This window comes from Ochotona curzoniae, unplaced genomic scaffold, assembly GCF_017591425.1.
Source record: "Ochotona curzoniae isolate NIBS_2020 unplaced genomic scaffold, NIBS_Ocur_1.0 contig_1014, whole genome shotgun sequence".
NCBI lineage: Eukaryota > Metazoa > Chordata > Mammalia > Lagomorpha > Ochotonidae > Ochotona > Ochotona curzoniae.
The window spans coordinates 20,755,054-20,775,193 of record NW_024464920.1 but is presented as its reverse complement, the minus strand read 5'-3'; the positions used below and the strand labels follow the sequence as shown (position 1 = coordinate 20,775,193).

General features: G+C 37.0%; 1 protein-coding gene across 1 annotated transcript in view; it reads left to right on the top strand.

Annotated features, from left to right (window-relative positions):
- Positions 1-20,140, top strand: part of OTOGL (otogelin like) — a 130,528-nt gene that overhangs the window by 82,281 nt on the left and 28,107 nt on the right. Inside the window, exons 32-44 of the mRNA XM_040978140.1 lie at positions 895-1,062; positions 2,735-3,013; positions 4,284-4,401; positions 7,291-7,370; positions 7,667-7,735; positions 7,894-7,899; positions 9,636-9,703; positions 11,373-11,550; positions 11,768-11,910; positions 12,756-12,779; positions 12,869-12,961; positions 14,965-15,154; positions 18,168-18,382. Of these exons, the coding sequence (XP_040834074.1) occupies positions 895-1,062; positions 2,735-3,013; positions 4,284-4,401; positions 7,291-7,370; positions 7,667-7,735; positions 7,894-7,899; positions 9,636-9,703; positions 11,373-11,550; positions 11,768-11,910; positions 12,756-12,779; positions 12,869-12,961; positions 14,965-15,154; positions 18,168-18,382 (1,631 nt within the window). The remainder of the gene's footprint in view (positions 1-894; positions 1,063-2,734; positions 3,014-4,283; positions 4,402-7,290; positions 7,371-7,666; positions 7,736-7,893; positions 7,900-9,635; positions 9,704-11,372; positions 11,551-11,767; positions 11,911-12,755; positions 12,780-12,868; positions 12,962-14,964; positions 15,155-18,167; positions 18,383-20,140) is intronic.

The following is a 20,140-nucleotide window of genomic DNA, read 5'->3' as shown; positions in this document are numbered from 1 at the left end:
GTCTTTTTCATTTTGAATGGTGTTTCATTATAAATTATGTAGCTAACTACTTTTCTCTATTATTCACAGAGTTGGATTATCATGTCGCTTTACTGTTGCCTTTTCTAGAAAATGAATCAATATGTGATGGATACAGTTGATACAGTCTTTTCTGTTTCTTGTGTGTTTTAATTCAGGGAAAAACACTGTGCATAGTAGACATAAGAATCATAGTGCCTGGGGCTTGGCACCATGGCATAGTGGGTTAAGGCTCAGCCTCCAATGCCAGCATCCTATATGGGTGCCAGTTAAAATCCTGAATGTTCCACAACCAGTCAGGCTCCCTGCTATTGTGCCATATAGTGAGCAAAAGATACCCAAGTTTTTGGCCCCCTGCATACATGTGGGAGACCCAAAAGAAGCTCAAGGCTCCTTGCTTCAGCCTGGACCACCTCTGGTCATTGCAACCACTTGGAGAGTGAACAGGTGCATGGAAGATGGATCTGCTAGTTCCTGTCTTTGTCCTAACCCAAAGATATTCTCTCTCTCTCTGTGTGGCTCTTACTTTCAAATGAAAAAAATAAATCTTTCAGAAAAATTTATGTCAGGGAGTGGGTATTTAACCTAGCAATTAAAATGCTTAGATTGCATTCTTGATTCCAGTTCTTGACTCTGGCTTTCTATGAATGTAGACCCCGAGAGGCAGCAGTGATCTCTGGCACCAGTGCTGCAGACATGGATTGCATTCCTGGACACCAACATCAGCTGTGAACCAGCAGATAGGAGTACTCTGCCTGTCTCTCTTGATCTGTCTCATCGCCTCTGAAAAAACAAATTAGCTGCTTAATTGAAGAGACAAATTGAAAATTTAAAAGCCTATGCCAGTTTTTAATTCTCTTGTTTATGTTTAACCAGGACTTGGTGAAGGACCATACATGCTTGCAAGTTACGGGGAGACTGGTCTTATTATGGGGGCCAATATGACGAGTAGGAGCATTTTCTCTTTGCCAAGAAGTAGTGTTCATGGAAATTTGGTTTTTAATTTTATGATCACTCCAGGTCTTTTCAAAGAAAAGGCATCATGTAAGTATAATTGAAAATAAAAATGATTTCCCATTTACTTATTTACATTTATTCATTCAATAAGCATTTATTGGGGATCAGGTGTGTTTATGGCATTTTCTAACTGTTCCAAAGGATGTACAGTAAAATAGTACATGGGAGCATACACCTATCCATTTTGTTGATGAAATTTCTTTGTTTATGTATTGAAATGTTCTAGAATTGTGATTGTTTGAATTTTCATGGCTTAATAGAATAGCTCAAATTTTCTGATGCCAACCACAAAACTTAATTTAAAATTCTCAGAAAATAATCCACTGATTCCTAATGTTTTAAGCAATTTAATGCCAGGTTAAAGTAAAAGAAAAATGTGATTTGATATCAGATAACTTAAATATTACTTGCACAGTTGGGAATGTTCCCAGGTATGAAGACAATCTCTAGGCTTTAGTGAATCTCGATTGTCCTGATTCAATGAGACGTTCTGGAAACTCATGCAGGTTTGTATCAGGAGACCTGTACAGGTTGTGTCTACCTGGTCATTACTGTGACTGTTGGAAGTGTCCTCATTCTGTTCTTGTGAGGTTTGGCTACATCGTGGCCTACCTGGTAACATGCACAGTGCTTTGTATAAACTTGGGAAAATTTCATTGGCCAAATGGAACCGAACTAAATTTCGCATCTTCTGAGAAATCTCCTAATTCTCGCATTTGAAGAAACCATTTAGTTCCTGTACAGAGGTCTTGCTTAGTTCTAAACACACCGGTAGCAGTCTAAAGTTCTAATTTATGTTGATAACATCTTTGTCTCATGTAGAAACTTCTTTTATTCTTTGCATCTTCTATCACTCAACAGAGTAACATGAAAGTTTCTGGGACACAATGAGTGTTTTTGGATTAATATTGAGTTAGATGCAATTTATGATTTATAAAACCCAATGTATTAATAGATATTCAATTAGTGCTTATTTCAGAAAATTAGCTGAAATATCTACATAAAAACTGTATCGTGAGATTTGCAAATATAAGTGAAAATTTTAAAGCGTAAAACAAAAAATAACAATAATTCTTTTCAAATATTTTGCTAATTGAATTACATATCAGGTACTTGATAACTTTCTTGGGGAAATAATATTACAGAACAAGTAATCTTTTCCTGACACTACAATATCTCTTGCGAGAGCATTTGCTAATTAAGAACCCAGTAATATAAAACCGTTACTTCAAGCCAGAATGGATCTAGTTCTTTGTTCTCTATTTTCTATTGTGAATAAATTTAATTGTTCCTAGCATTTGTGAATCAGAAAATGCCAAAGGTTGCAAATGCAAATATAAGTCTCATTAGCCAAGCAATTACTTGTGTGAGATATATATATATATATATGTATATATATATATATATATATGTATGTTTTCATTTATATCTCTCCTTATTCTAAGGACATTATTTTAAAATGTGGAACTAATTGGGAACTGAGTTTAGCAGGCAAACACTTGCCATTCACTGCATTTAATATACTGCTTCTCCTTTTGAAGATCTCATAATAGATCTTTATGTTGTCATTAATTATGGTTGGCACTTTGGCAGTATTACACTTTCAGCTTTATAAATACCTTGGATGATGTCAGTGTTGCTGAGGTAGTTTCCCCCCGAACGCAGGGAGATGTCAAAAGCAGTACTCTGTGTCTTCCAGCACTGGCACTCGTTTCCTTGGAATCTGCTGAAAGGCCGAACTACTTTCTCTATGTCCATGATGATGATTCTCTTAGTTTGGAGCTGTGGAAGGCAAGCCCAGCCTTTCAGCACAGAGCGACGTTCTTCCACCATCAGGGGCTCTGGGTTCCTGGCTATAGTGCATTTGAATTATACAGCAAGAAAGGCTTTTTTCTCATCTTCACCCATTTTGGTATCAAAGCATCAAAATATGATGATTCTGAAGAATTTAAACATTCAAGTAGCTTCAGCATAGAAGGTATGTTTCTGAAATATTCAGGTTTTTTTTTTTTTTGGTGACTGTTGTGAGTGCGATTTTTTTTTTCCTGATATTTCTTTCCACAAGTTAGTCATAATCATGCTAAAGAGCTGCTGGATTTTGTGCGTTTATTCTGTTTGTGTTTCTTGCCTCTTGAATTTTATTAATGTGATTTTTCTGTTTATTATCATTATTTTACAATGTGGTTTCATATGCTCTAGGATTTCCCCTCACCTCTACCCCAATCCCTTCCCCTTACTGACATTCCAGATATTATTGCAGTAGTATAGTCCATCATTCTGTTATCTAAGTGTAACCTTACAATGTGGGCTTGGGAAGCAACAGAGTCCAGGATCCTATTGTCAAGGCATATGTAACAGTTTCTTTGGGACAGGGGATTTGTGTGATGGGGAACTAAAATCCCAGATCCTATACCTATACCTGTGATCTCACAAATTAAAAATATAATGGAGTCCAGGGTATCAGGAAGCAAAGAAAATTGTCAGAGAGACAAACTAAGGTGCAGTAAAGTGAGGTTTATTAAAGTGTGTTCTGAAGGTGGCACAGGCTGTCCTCTTTCATTCTCATTTGGGGCCTTGATTGATGGTGTGGCTGCGATGCTCATGGCTGGCGTCTGTGGTGGATCCTGTGAGTGACACGCCTCTGAGGTCTCTGTGTATGTGACTGGCTATAAACTAGACTTTTCTAGTTTTGCTAAATTCTCATTCAGATCCCTTTCCCACAGGCTAAACTGCCCAGTAAACAGTCTTGTGTAAATCCTGGTGACAACCAGGGTTCTTAGTCCATCCACGATTCCTGTGGACACTGGTATTTATGTATAACTCCCTGAGTGACACTATACTTCACATGTTTTTTTCATTTTTAGATTGGAACTAATAATTATTTAGCAAGGTTGTTCCAAGGATATATAAAATGATAGCAAAAAAAAAAAACCTCTGCAAAAGATATAATTTCAAACTATTGGCATTATGGTATATGAAGATCAATGAGATCCACTAACTACAGAGAAAGGGAGGACATTTTACATGTTTTTCAGCCTCACCTCTAAACCTTTGCTTATTGTATTTAACAATAGTGTGAAATGCTTTCATTGACAAGGAAGTACAGTGGTTTTCCCCTCTTAGGTTTGTACCTTACACCGCATTATGGCTAAAAGATGTCAATTTCTACAAGGTCATTTGTTTCCAAGGTGTGTGTTAAAAATACACATAAGCTAATATATATAATCTAAACTTTATTATTTTTCAAGAAATCCAGGCAGCAGTCCCTTACAGGAGGATGTGCGAATGGAGATATGAACCTTGTGCCACGCCGTGTTTTAAAACGTGTAGTGACCCCGAAGCTCTAGCATGTAAATTTCTTCCACCGTAAGTAAGGTTTAGTAATAATGAACAAAGTTCTAGTGTTTGTGGTGGATTCTGGTTTTTTTTTTTTGTAAACTTTTCAGACACGAATTACTCTCAAGAAAAGTACATGTTACATGCTCACTCATGAGTATTGTTTTAATCAGGAAATAGTTATATACAAGAATGTCTCAGAAATTATTGCTGCTGAAAATATAGGATTGAACAAAATAGATACCTACTAAAAATTAAAAATAGATTAGGATAGATGTCTATTAAAGTTTTGTGTGTTCCACAACAGGCATCTTGTAACTTGGCTTTCCACAAACTTTTACAAGAATTAATATTTTTGACCAGGGGAGAAGACATTGAAAAAGTAACAATGCTGTGTCCCTAGAAAGTGGGGAGACTCAGTAGTGACCTGGAGTGTGACAATCCCATGTGTTCATCTTCCGATTCCTGCAGAATCACCACTCCTGTTCTAGATTATTGCAGTTTTTGGCACAGAGCAGGAGGTCAGGATGAAAATGCCTAATGAAAACGAGAGCTCCTGTAAGAGTAGACCCAAAGTAGAGTACCACAGAGCACTCTGTAAATGATGCTATTCATATTACATGGCACACCTATCATAAGAATTGTTCTACATCTGAGACATTATAAGTTAGAAGTTGAATAGATCACCAGTTGTGTGGAAAATTAGAAAGTAATTTGCTGTATGTAGCTATTAAGGCATTTTAAAGAACTAAATTAATGAACTTGGGAAAGTACTTTAGAATATGCATGTGATCTTGGTTTGTGCAAAATAATTAATTTGCATGAAAGGTGATGTTAATGGTGATAACCAATATATTCTAGTCTTTTACCAATGACTTTACATTTTCTTTTGCTTTCTTCCAGTTAACAACGTTTAAAGTATAAGCCTTGTAATAAACTGTGATATTGTTTTTCTACTCAAGTTTATATTATATAATAAATATTATATAAACATAAGATAAACTTTTACATGTTAGAGTATCCGAGAATGAAATGTTCAAAATAGCGTAGTTGTGTCTTTTAAACCTCTTTAAGTTCAGAGAGAAATTAGTTTCTCTTTTTGGTGTTGCCTAAATTTGCCTGCATGAACAAATGCCCTCTGGTGGCATCACTTGGTAATTCATTCCCATCTGAAATGGAATGAAGCTTTGAAGAACTTTTTATCCAAATTCTTTACAGCCGAGGCAATTGGAAATGTATCTAAAATTTTAAAAAATATATTACTACTACATGTTTGCCTATTGGGGAGGAAATAAGAAAGCTTATTTGCATTAATTCTCTGTAGTATTTATGTTTCCAATAATTAGATTTAGTTGCACATAAGCTATTACACTTGTTTTCTTTTGAGTAGGAATAAATTGGACTCCGAACCCCATTTGAGAAAGGAGAAAACTGAATCTTAGTAATTATTTTGTCCTTTTCTTTTAGAATAAATGAGGCTGAGTTGTCCTCCCTTCTCTTCGGCCCACAGAGCTCCACATAACCTCTTGACACTCTAGTCTCTCACTTGGTTTCTCGGCTGTACACCAGATCTGGGATTCATATCAAGGCCAAATGTCCTGTGGCTTAAAATCAAAACCCCGTAGGTTTATCTACAACCATCGCCCTGGGTACTGTCATGAATTAGGTCCAGTCTTCTGTAGTTACAAGAATTGCAGCTTCTGCCCTTTTCTTCCCTGTGACCAAAGAACACTTCACTTCCATCCAGAGATTTCTTTTTCTTTTTTTTTTTTTTAAAGATTTATCTATTTTTACTGCAAAGTCAGATATACACAGAGGAGGAGAGAATCAGAGGGAGATCTTCCATCCAATGATTCACTCCCCAAGTGACTGCAATGGCCTGAGCTGAGCCAATCTGAAGCCAGGAGCCAAGAGACTCTTCCAGGTCTCCCACATTGGTGCAGGGTCCCAAGGCTTTGGGCTGTCCTCGGCTGCTTTCCCAGGCCACAAGCAGGGAGCTGGATGGGACGTGAGGCTGCCGGGATTGGAAATGGTGCCATATCGGATCCTGGAGAATATAAGGCGAGGACTTTAGCTGCTAGGCTAGCGTGCTGGATAAAGATGTTTCTTTATCATTTCAATGAATTTAGGGTCTAATAGACAAGGGAAACCAACAAAGGTGCTGCTTTTGTTCTATAGACATCCTTAAGGCAAAGGTAGGCAGTGACCATGGCAGTGAGGTTGAAATCAAGGTCACAGCAAACATTAACCCAAGTGTCAATGAATCATTCATTTATATATGCATTAGTCCTATAAAATATGGACTTAGTGTGTACAAAGTTCAAGTTTATGTCTGGAATCTCTGTGTTCAAATTTGCTCTTAATCAGTGTTATCCCCTTATTATCTGATGGATTTTGATTTCGTAAAACAGCGACCAAATCAATTCTGCTTTTAAAAGTTTATTTATTTAGAATTTTATTTATTTGTCCTGGAGAGAGAGAGAGAGAGAGAGAGAGAGAGAGAGAGAGAGAGAGAAAACGTCCATCAAGGGATTCACTCCCCAAATGGCAGAAACAGCTGGAACTGAGCTGAGCTCAGCCCATAAAGCGAAGCAAAGAGCCAGGAACCAGAAGCCAGGAGCCAGGAGCTTCTTCCAGGTCTCCACATGGGTGCAGCATACCGAGGGCTTGTGGCATTCTCAGCTGCGTCCCAGGCTATAAACAGAGCAGGTGGAACTAGAATCAATATGTAATGTCAGTCAGTGCTTGAATGTGGAGGCTTAGCTTCTTGAGCCACAGCCTCAGTATCCAGACTGAAGACTTCTTACAAATAGATAGCAGAGTTTTAGGAGATATCTTATGTGTTAAACATCTTATGTGTTTAAAAGAAGTTCATGTTTTGTGTATTTTAAACTTTTATTACTTTTTTCTCATGCAAAGGGTTGAAGGATGCTTACCTTACTGCCCCAAAAATATGATTCTTGATGAAGTCACCCTGAAATGTGTTTATCCAGGAGACTGTAAGTGTGAATTTTGCTTATTTTACTATGAAAAGTGAAATGCTTAAATATTTTTCATGAGGCAAGTGGTTTTAATTAGAAGTTTTGGGTTGACTGGAAGCTCAAAATTCTTCGTTACCCCTTAGGTAGTTTTTAAACACTAATTATGTTATAACAGATGTAAATCTTTCCCCTAACATCTACTTGGATTTTCTTTTCTAAAAGTTTTTTCATTGTTGTTAAAGAGAACTATGAGTATTATCTGGAACTTACTTTACAGTCCCACAGATTAAGGAAGATATCTTTTTTCTTTGTAGGCATATCTCTGACTGCCACAGAACCAGCATTACTGCCACCAGATAAGCTGACTGTTCCTATGTTGACAGGTATTGCTGTAATTCCGCACACTATAATTAGTATTACGTGATTGACATCTAGACACCTTGCTGCTGTCCGGCTGACTAGAAGCTGTTCAGTGGCTCATTGTGTCACAGTTTCTGTGTGACTTCTGCAATAGGTTCATCTTTTTCTTTATTTCAAGTAGTGTGGAGTACAAGGACTTCTCTCACTTCTTGGCTCATAATCTAGTTGTGTTGGAACTTCCCTTAAGTTTTAGAGGCTAACCATGCTCCGGTGGTCCAGATGAAAAGCACAGTCTGCTTCAGTGCCTCCATTCCCATGTTTGTGTCCTATCTCGGGCTCTGCTCCAGTCCTGGCTTCCCTCCCGTGCTGTGAAACTAGCCTGAGGAAGAGTTAACAAGTCCACTCACAGTGGGCCTTGCCGCACTAATGTAGGCATTATAGTTTAGGAAAGTTCAAGTTCAGACATGCATTATTTCAGTTTGTTTGGTAAGCTTTTATGCACATCAGCTTTGCCGGACACCGTTCTGAGACTCACTAGTTATTCAGGGAGGATGTAGGATAAACAGCTTACAGCCCAGTGGTTGTAATGTGAGTAGTTGAATAGTTCTTAGGCTATTGCACGACTGTCAACCCTCAAGGTGCATGGATGCCACATTCACAGATTCAGTCTCCTATGATGGAAAATATTGGGAGAAAATTGTATCTACACTAATCATGGACAGACTTTTTTCCTTGCCATTACTCCCTGAGTGGTAAAGTGTAGCAACTATTTACATAATGTTTACCGTGTGTTAGGTATCATCAGTGGTCTGAGTATAACTTAATTTTGCAAGAAGGTTGCATAGGTTTTATTAAGGGACTTGAGCATCTGTAGATTTTGGTATGGTTGGCAGTGGTATCCTGCAATCAAGCCCCAAAAGATCCTGAGGGGAAACTGTATTACAATATGGATTATACATTATGTTTATTTTGGAGATATGCTCTTAGAAGAATAACAGAAAATAAGAACTAGGTAGCTTAGGAGAACGAAGAACTTCATTCTGACTAGAAAGAGCAGCATTTGCAGTAGTGTGTGTGAGAGAGCATTTTCCCTAGAGGACTTGTGATTTGAATATGTGCAACGTGTGGAATTGTGCCAAATCATGGAAGATGTTATCAGGCACCGGATCACAAGTGTCCATTTCAAAAATGATGACTCTTTTTGTAAAGTCAGTGATGAATAATTCAAGAGTTTTAAGAAATCTACAATATCTTCAAAATAATAGGATAGCTACAATCAACACAAACGCTTCTGTTCTTGTTGGCTATCATTTGTGGAGTACTTCTCTTGTGCCAGACATCAGATTATGCACTTGGCTTCAAATAATCCATATCTTTAGTTGAAACTTTGCTTAGATGGCCTACATATCTGAATACCAGCTACCTTTTCCTTTTTCATGGCTCACCCCTTCACCACAACCATGCTCTGGAATCACAGTGTGGTCATCCGCTCTGTCTTCAAGGAACGCATTCTAGAGTTTAACCCAGGAAAAGCAATCTGCTTCACTGCTTATTTTAAAACTACAGTAACATTTGTAACTTCTGAGGAGCACTTAGTGATATGATTGATATTTTTACCAGATAGTTGTCTTGACACTACCAAGCTAGTGAAGGAACATACGGCATTATGGTTCAAATCCATAGCTTTGGAATCAGAATTTCTGAGTTCACACTCTTCCCTGTGCCACTTAGAAGATTTATTTCTCAACAACTTAGTTTTCACGCCCATGAAGTGACAATAATGTTATGTATGCCATGAGACTCTTGTGAGGAATAAGTCAAGTTAAGTAAAATTTCCCATTATAGTTGTATAATACATGCATTCCACATTCGATGGCTGTTGTCCACTAATGGGGAGTCCATCTCTGTTTCTTATTTGTCCAGAAATGATAACTCCATCAGATATCACTGTGTTCGACATGCTAACTCCAACACCAGGGTTGGAATGTGAGGTATGACTGAGTAATTTCTTCCAGCTCTAAGTATTTTTATAGCCTTGTAGCAAGTGCTCAAGTTTCTGTGTCAATATGTAAATCTATTAAGCTTCTCTTGATGTGCTGTCTAGACTGTCTTTGCCAAAAGACAAAAAAAATAGTATATTTAATATTTCAGATTGCTTTTTTCTTAACTGATACAGACATTTCTTAATAAGTAGCTCCTGATTACACTAAGAAACACAAATAAAACATAAATATGTTTTTGTATGTGATTCCTCAGTTAAGGGTTAACTGTTGTGGGCTTCTTGTGAACCAGAGACTCACAGAAAGTTTATTAAGTAATTGCTGTGTTAGGCACTGTGCAGGTTGTTAAGGACACATGGGAAAGGAAAAAAAAGTTTGGCTTGTTGGCTGAGATTTGAACAAGTGTTTTCTTCAAATATGCCATTTGTTACTCATGGTCTAATTATTGATTCAATGAATATTTATTTCATACTATTTCTGGCCAGACATCACTGACATTCCATGGAAAAAAGAAAGTGTATGCATTTATGGAGTTTTATATTCTATTAAAGTTCTGAAATAGCCAACAAGAAAAACAAATTAGTAAGTCATAGAAAATGTTACAAGATGCCACTCAGAAGGAAAATAATTTTCAGTAACATGGTCAGAAAATTTTTACTGATCGTGTGACTTCAAAGCAGAAGAGCTGAAGAAATTGCGAGAGTGACCAAAGCAGGGTACGTAGGTGGCAGATCTGCATGTGGGAGGACCAGGAGAGGGTAACGCTGACGCAGACCTTGTACACAGAGAGGAGAAGACAAAAGCGTACAAGATGTTAACTGTGGAATAGGAAAAAAATATAGGAGATGGCTGATGGACCTGGAAGCTGAAGTAAGCAAGAGCGTAAAGAAGAAGTAATAAGTCATACCAAACATGTTAACAGGTCAATAAGATGAAGTTTGAGAATCGGCCATCGTGCTTAGTAATGTAGAGTTCCTTGGTGAATTATCTACCAAAATACAGGACTCTAGGCAAGTTACTTTAATCTCTTTTCTGACATCTTTATGTGTAAAATAGGAAAACAATAGTACAGATCTCATAGGGTTGCGGTGGAGGACAAAACAGGTTAATTAGCACAATATCTGGCTAATTATTACTATGATTTGAATCAAATGTGATAAACTTTGAAAAATGAGTCTTATTTTATTTGTGTATCTAAAAATTTTGAACTACATATAGATATAAAACTAATTTATAAGAAAATATTCAATCTCTGTCCAACTGGTATCATACCTAAATTTTTAATATTTTACTTAAAAATAAGTTCAAGCCAACAATAAGAGAAATTAATTTTATACAATAGCTTTATACAACATAGTATAAAACATTGCTAGAAATATGTAAATCTGTTTACAGAACACCAATCTAGAAATTTGAAGCCTTCATTTTGTACAGTTGTTTGAACATATGGAAAATTCTTTTGTCAAATTAAGATAAAGCTTAAATATATATTGAATGCTATCTAAAGGATACATCAAAAAGTGGCAGTGAAATTTTTATCCTTTATCTTTTAAAGATGCTTGTATTTAGAAAACTGACAAGAACATAATGTTAAAAGATCTCTTGGAAAAGTAATGGGGAAAAACTCACTAATTTTCTTCTTTTTTTTTTTCATTAACAGCCTTTGCAATTTGATCCTGCTTATAATTGCAGCCAATATATATGCCTTCATATGGAGTGGACATTTTACAACTGGTCTCTCAATTGCCCGAAGGCCTTGGAAATGCCTGACTGTGGTTTCCGGGGAAGGCCTGTTCAAGTGAACAGGGATATCTGCTGTCCTGAGTGGGAATGTCCTTGTACGTCCTCACGTGTGTTGTGGTGATGAATTTTTTGAGATTCTTATTTTGTGGAACTTAATGCTTTAACAACTTAGTTATTATTTCTGCACATTTTTTTGTGTGTGTAATTACTATTTTGTTCCGTAGTATGTAATTTTCAGAATTGTTTCTTGTCAATGGTAAGCCTCACTTGTGAAAGCTTGGATATCTAGTTAACTGTGTCATTTCATCTTAGGTAGATGTTCCATGTTGTCAGAACTGAGCATCGTTACCTTTGATGGGAATAACGCAGCATTATACAGTATGGCTTCTTACATCTTAGTAAGAATTCCTGGGGAAATTATAGTTGCTCATATTGAAAAATGTTCCACAAATCAGGTGGGTCAGAATCTACTTTGAGAGCCATTTCTTCCTTAGCCTTTAGTTGAGTATTATGAGTATCTTGAGTATCTGTAGCCTTTAGTTGAGTATTTAGTTGCAGCATTATGGGTTCTCAGAAAAACAGGGGACCTCAGGAGCTCATCAGAGTTGATTTGCTATCTGATATATCCCAAAAATATTTCATGTGGGCACATTTCTCCTGCTATGATGTACTAAGAAGAAACCAACATCACTGCTGTGATTTCCTCCCAAAATTATGGAACCTCAGTCTAATCGCGAAGAAACATCAAACACAGATAGGAACAATCAGTGAGTGTAAAATTGAAAGATTTCTTGGAAATCTTGATCTGTATCCTCTAAAAAATTCCGTGTCACAATACAAGGATAAAGATTAAGAAACCATTTCAGATTAAAAGAGAGCAAGAAGATAACACAACTGAATTTTTAAAAATAAGTGTTAATGATATAATTAGCAGCATCTGAATAATAGTGTCAGTATTAACTCCTTGATTGTGTTAGCTGTATCTAGTAAAGCAAGAAAATGTCTTTATTTTTAGTAAAGCAAAGAGGCATCATGCCTGGATATACTTCTAAGAAATTGAGGAAAAAAATAAGACTGTATATTAATAAAGATAAAGAAAATGTGTGTGATGAAACATTAGCATTTGGAGATCTTGAGTGAAGGGTATATGGAGATACTTCACAGGATTTAGTATTAAGTCTGAGTTTAGGTAAAAATAAAGAGAGAAAAAAGAAAGAATGAAAAAAAAGAGCATGCTAATCCCAGAAGTCAACTCATGAATTTGTTTTAAAAGCTTCTCTTTATACTTTTTTTTTTTCAGAATGGAAATTCATTTAAAAAGCTAGTGAGTATTTGCCAAATATTGAATAAGTTCATTCTATTTAACACTAAAATTATGCTTAGCTCCATAAAGTTTTCTTTTTTTAAATTAAGGCTTCCTCTGGAAGAATCTCTGGACTTTGCTTTAAAAAGTTAAATGTGACAACATCAATACATAAAATACTTGTCAACCGAATAGCAAGAAGGGTAAGAATGTTAAATTAATAATCATTATCCAATTGGATGAAAGTAAGAAATTATAAAAACAATGTCTTTCAAAGGGGGACATTTTAAAACATCAGTATTTTTCTGTTTCTATGCCTTATCATTCTTTCCATGAGTAGTCTAGAATTTTTTTTTTTAATTGTTTGAGTGAAAACAGAGGCGGGGGCAGAGAGAGATAGGGAGAGCGAAACTCCCCTTCATTGGTTTAAAGTGCAGCAGTCAGGGCTGGGTCAGACAAAGCAGGGACAGCATTCAGTCCAGTAGCGAAGTACACGAGGCATCACCATTTGTCTCCTGGGTGCATGTTAGCAGAAAACTGGAATCGTGAATAGAGCCAGGGCTAAAACCCAGGCATCCCAGTGTGGGATGCAGCTGTCCTGACTAGTGCTTAACTGTGTTACGACAAGTGTCTTTCCATGATTCTTTTTTTTTTTTAAGATTTATTTATTTATTTATTTTATTGGAAAGGCGGATGCACAGAGAGGAGAGACAGAGAGGAAGATCTTCCATCCGATGATTCACTCCCCAAGTGAGCGCAACGGCCGATGCTATGCCAATCCGAAGCCAGGAGACTCTTCCGGGCCTCCTGTGCGGGTGCAGGTTCCCAAAGCTTTGGGCTGTCCTCGACTGCTTTCCCAGGCCACAGGCAGGGAGCTGGATGGGAAGCAGGGCTGCCAGGATTAGAACCGGCACCCATATGGGATCCCGGACATGCAAGGCGAGGACTTAACCACTGCGCCATCGCACCGGGCCGCATGATTCTTAATATTGTATTTCTTCCCTCACGATGTGCCAGATATTGTGAACATTTCTTCCTATGAGGCTCATTTTCAAGGCCGTGTTAAACAAGATATTGAGTGATGGCTTTGTTGGCCAAGATTTGTCTCATTAGGATTAATACTCATATTTTAATCAAATTTAGTGGAAATGATGCAAACGTATCGTATCATTGAGAAGAGTAATAGCCAAGAATGCCAGAAGAGACCAGCAAGAGGAGAAAAGGGGAGTCGGTTAAAAGTGTTGACTAAAACAAGAAAAAAAGTGAAGAATATTTAACTTTATTTAGAGAAGCGAAAGAATACCTATCCATTGCAAAGAAGGAAACCATATCCCTAAGGAACATATACTTACCAAATAGAGTTACATTTTGAGCTGCATGCCTTATTTGGATTCAAAGGGTCTTTAAAATCTTTTAAAATCTTTTAAAATCTTTTAAAATCTAAGTGTAACAATTTTGTTTAAAACAGCTGCTATGCTATGAAATTGCCTTAAGTAATTGCACCTGCTAGTCAGTCCATATTCTAGACTGGAAACAGTAATAATGAAAGAAGTCTATAACATAGTAAGGTATTAAACATTTTAATTATGTAGGACTTTATAAAAGTGAATGGAATATTTTGTTGCTGACAGCATTTGTCCGCACCTTTGATTTGATGAGGTGAGTGGGATGCAAACCCAAACCTGCTCAATGAAGTTACTTTGAATACTGGGTCGTAAGAATTTCTTTTGGCCTCAGATCAACTTGCTGGTGGCCATTCTCCAATCATATACTCAGCTAGCAATGAATTATCTTAAAAATAGGGGTAAGTATCCCGTATCAGATTGTCTGAGTCGCAGTCCTGGTTGTACTCCCCATTCTAGCTTTCTGCAGATGTGCACCCTGGAGCAGGAAGAGCCTGCTGGCTGGATGGTCCATGCTGGGTCTGCTGCCTCTGTGCGACACTGCACCAGAGGCCTCTGGAACACAACCAGTGGACGAGATCGCCCTACTTTACTGTCCCCCTCTATTGTTCCTTATTCCCTTCTTTCATCTCTTTCTCTCTCTCTGCATCTCTGTCTCACCCTCTTTCAGTCTGCCTTTTGAATAAATTGATAATTTAAAGAATACTCATATTGAATCAGTATGAAATAGAATAAGCTGCGTTCTCATTTTAATGTGTTGCATTTAAATATTTTTTCTGATTTCTATGTTTCTGTTATTGTAGGTAGAAGTAGATTCTATCTCTGTACCTTTGCCCTTTTCACATCAAGATCTGTCTATAGAGGATTCTGGTACAATGTACGTTCTCACTACTCCGGCTGGACTAGTCATAAAGTGGGCCCATCTTACAGGAATCATAGACATTCATTTTAGTTCCCGATTTAACTTGTCATCCTACACAGAAGGACTTTGTGGTGAGCATCGCTATTCAAATCTTTATTTTTTATCACTATTTTTCCTGTTCACATTGTATTATTTTGGACTCTGTTACCCTACTTTTGGGATTGAGTTTTGTTACTAATTTTAGTTTCTCAGGTAAATAATTAAGAAAATAATAGTTTGTTACAAATGGGCTTATAAGCCAAAAAAAGTTAAATTTGGATATTTTATGGAAATGTAAGCTTGCTGTTATTACTATTACATGATTTATATTTAGATAAGCTTGCCTTTATTAAACATTTAATCAAGTGTCAGACACTATTTTATATATTTCAACTCACTTCTAAGAAATCTTAATAAATATATGCTAGTGTTATATCAGTTTATAGATAATATGGAAGGGGAATAGATAAGAGAAAGTCTTAAAGTTTCTTGTTTCTTTCATATTATTTTAAAAGATAAAAATCAAGGAAAACTAACTTACGCCTTTTAGGAAGAACCCAATGTTCTGAATATTAATCAAAGTTTTATTATGGTGTGTACAGTTGAGCTACCCAGTTTTTTCATATACTATGTCGATACTATACTATGTCGAATGGTACAGGACAAAGGAAACAGATAGGGAAATTTATGAACACATAATCATGTTTAAAAGAATACAGGAGCCAATGTGTCCTGGGCAACATGAATGCCAGCTGTCCTCACAGCTTTTTGACATTGAGAGAACAAGTTTCCTCATCTTTGAGAAGGGGTAGTAATCTTTACATTCAAAACCATTGGAATTGAATACAGGCAATGAAGCAAATATTTCATTGCAGCCCATACATATGCACAATTATTATATATCAATAAAAATGTTGAAAGAGATTCTTTTCAACATTGAATGCCACAGTTAATGTAGGCTGGTTATTACATGATCACAGTGAACAAATTCACTCTAGTGCAATGTATCTCATGTAATCACAGCAAATATTGTGAAAAAGGTTTATGGATCCCTTACAGGTGTCTTATACTGCTTTTATGTTGATGAGTCAAAAGTAACTAAGCACTTGTCTTTAATAAATTACTGAAAAACTCAAATTTCCTCCTTAAAATGGCTAATGTCCTCGCCTTGCATACACTGGGATCCTATGTGGGTACCAGTTTGTGTTCCAGCAGCCCTGCTTCCCACCCAGCTCCCTGCTTGTGGCCTGAGAAAGCAGCCGAGAACAGCCCAAAGCCTTGGGTCTCTGCACCCATGTGGGAGACCCAGAAGAGGCTCTGGCTCCTGGCTTCAGATCGGCTCAGCTCCAGCCATTGTGGTCACTTGGGGAGTGAATCATCAGATGGAAGATCTTCCTCTCTGTCTTTCTTCCTCTGTATATCCAGCTTTCCAATAAAAATAAATAAATCTTTTAAAAATACAAGCATTCTATATAAAACTTTGCTTAAATGATTTACATATTTCCTTGCCAATTTATAGTATGCTAAACATAATGACAAAAATTTCTAGGGCAACATAAGATCACCATTGTGGAATTAGTTATGTGTATTATGGAATATATATATAGTCAGTAGTTATTGATAATAGATCATGCACTTTGGGAATGTACACTTTCCTGTATGGCTTATAAATGGTAAGACTCTTACCTGATTTTGTTACTTTTCATTTCTTCCTCTTCTCCTATCAGCTCTTGACTTTGTGTGGATATAGACAGACACTCTACTAACTGATGTGTAACTGAGCACTGTGAAGAAACTGCTTTTCACTAGGCCAGGATCACTCCCTGGGCCCAAGACCTCCACAGTGGATGAAGGGTGGTTGGGGAAAAGGAAACCTGGCACTATTGGAACCACTAGGATGACAGCTGGCTTGGGAGTGTGACCCTGACTGACCTCAGACACTAGAATAGAAGGCATATATTGGAATTTCATATAGCACTATGGAGTCTGAAGTGTTAGCAGCTGGATGTGCAGTGAAAGCATATCTGTAATAGCAATCATTTTCCTTTACTCAAATACTTGGAAGCTCTTTTAGCTCTTTTAGAAATAAAGTTTTTTATGATATTAAAAACTTAGTGTTCAGTACACACACACACACATACACATATATATGTATATGCAGGGTGAAATATGAGTAGCAACTTTTATAAATTTTCTGATATGTTTGCATAATCATATTTTACGCTTTAAGAAAATGGGGATTGAGTAAAACGTAATCTTAAGTTAGGGTGAGTTTGGGTCAGTGAAAGGGTTCTAGATGCATTTCTCTGTGTTTCTGGCTCTGCACTTCACTGAATGAAGACTAAGCTCAACGTTAGTCTAGAGGAAGTTGGAGGTTGTAGCAAGTCAGCGCATCACTGCCACTCACGCACTGCCATTTCAAGGAAGAGAGATTGTGTCAGAATTTTCAGCTGAAGTCCTGATCTTGCAATGACTGTCCTGATGTCGGATGAATCCATATGTCTATGTGACTGCTGTGTGAATATCTGATTCATGCCTGCATGAAGTGTAACAGTTGCTAATTGCAAGAGACTAAGGATTATCTTTATATAAATAACAAGTCTTACCTGTAGCAGTGCTCAGCGCTAAGTGAAGGGACGGGATAATGATGGGGGCAGAGTAAATTCTTCAGGAAAGGAGGCATTTAATCCTTTCAAGTAGAGTTTTTATCTGTGAGAATGAATGCCTGGGAACCATCACCAAATATTGGCTGTGCAAGCATTTACCTTACCAGGTTGCAGAGCTGGGGCTCAGTCAAGAATGGAAAGCATGCAGGAACAGAATTCATCACTTTGTTTTTGATATTTTATGCCTGCTTCATGATATGTATTTCTAAGTTCATGATTTCTTTCTTATCTGGGTAAGATAAATCTTTATGATTTTATCAGAGAATAAGATGTATAATTTAAACAATTCTTTTGACAGTTAGGGAAGATATGCAATTTATATTTTATTCACTAAATAATTCATTATGTTTTCTTTAATGGTTAAACTGATCTAGTTGTGCTGCCTAAGTATGGTTTAAGTGAGAAATTTTTGCTTCTCAATGTCATATATTCTTTCAAGGGATTTGCAATGAAGACCCAGATGATGATTTAAGGATGCAAAATGGCACCATCATTATGAACATGGAAGACATGGCATTGTTTATTGAGAGCTGGGAAATTGAGAAATCGTTTGAAATGACAACAAGAAGACCTGTGAGGGATTGTAGTGAGCATGACTGCAGTGACTGCATTGAGTTATTAAACAGAAGAGCTTTCATTCCATGCCATGATAAAGTAAGTTAAAAGCATTCATAAATAAGAACTGTCCTGTTAGTCGTGTTGGGAATAAAAGCCGATACATTCCTGTTCTCCTACTGAGAACAGTTAATCTCCAAGCCTTCTGCCAGTGGGCATTGCAGTTCAGAATCACTGTTTATAGACTTTCAATGATGGGAAAGATAATTATCTTTTCCCTGCTGTGCTTTGTTAGAACTACATCTAAGGCTTTCAGAAATATGAAATTATGTTCTGTGATTAAATGCCTCTGGAAGAAAGAGATCAATGTTGCTGGATAACCAAGACAGGCAATGTATTAGATACTGTGACGCAGAACTAAGACCATGCTGCTTCATCTGCAAGGATTCTGGAAGGAAGGGAAGCCTTTGCACAGATTTGATGAAGTTTAAAATATTGAAGTGCTTGGAATTCTAGGCTTGAAGAAGAATTCATGGAGATTTAGACTTGGAAGCGTTTAGAGGAATGGATTTGCTGGAAACAGAAAGAGAAGAGGGATCTATACAGATAACAATGGCATATGCAAGACAGCAACTGGCATTAAAGGCCTTGCAAGGAAAATACTAAATCAACTTGGTGCAAGATTGACGGAGGGGAGAAGTCAAAGAAGGAAGATGAGGGGGCAGTCCAGTCAGGGAGCGGTGCATGGGGGCTGGCCTGGGCTAGACAGGGAAGTGTAGACTTGCCCTTGGTTCCCTGGGGGCAAGGGAAAGGTTTGAAGTCATGAGATCCCAGAGACAAGAGCCACATCTGTCATGAGTTCCACTTTACATCATGATCTATATGAAAATAAGTCTTAGGAGTTTAAAAAATTTTAAATATATATATATATACATAAAAGAAAAATAGTGAATGATTTTCAATGCATTTAGATAGTACTTTAATATACACCATGGTTTTGTTTAAGGATTTATTTTATTTTTATTGGAAAGGCAGATATACAGAGAGGAAGAGAGACAAAGAAGATCTTCTGTCCATTCATTCATTCCCCAAGTGATCACAATGGCTGGAGCTGAGCCAATCTGAAGCCAGGAACCCGGAGCCTCTTTCAGGTCTCCCACATGGGTGTAGGTTCCCACGATTTTGGGCTGTCCTCAACTGCTTTCCCAGGGCACAGGCAGGGAGCTGGATGAGAAATGGGGCCACCAGGATTTGAACCAGGACCTACATGGGATCCTGGTGCATGCAAGGCGAGGGCTTTAGCCACTAGGCTACTGAGCTGGGCCCTACATCATGTTTTCTAAAAATTACATTTTCAACAGGAGCATATAAATTAACACAGAACTGAAATTGCTGAACAGAACATATATGAGAAATTAGACTCAAACACAATGGTTAAACAGTTTGGTGTCTAAAAATCTAATAGACTAATAATTATGTAGTCAAAATTTGATAAACAGAAAGTCAATTAACTTCTTATTCTGCCACATAAGTATAAACCAGTTTAATTCTGGAAGATACTTGCTATAATGAATTTATAGTAAGGGCTGAAAATATAATTTTCCCTCATGGAAAAAGATGATAATAATCAAATTCAATGCAGTATAAATGGATTATTTTAATTGTCATAAAAGGACAGCTTAACAAAACAATGATTCATCAGATTTTTAAGAATCAAGACTGAATATTAAAAGCACTACAGTGAAAATACATTTTAAGAACAAGATAAGAATAAATTTAGAACTATTGGCCGTGTGGACTTCTAAGTACTCAGGACCTTTAGATCAGCATTTCTTTAAAACAATAAAGTAAACCCTT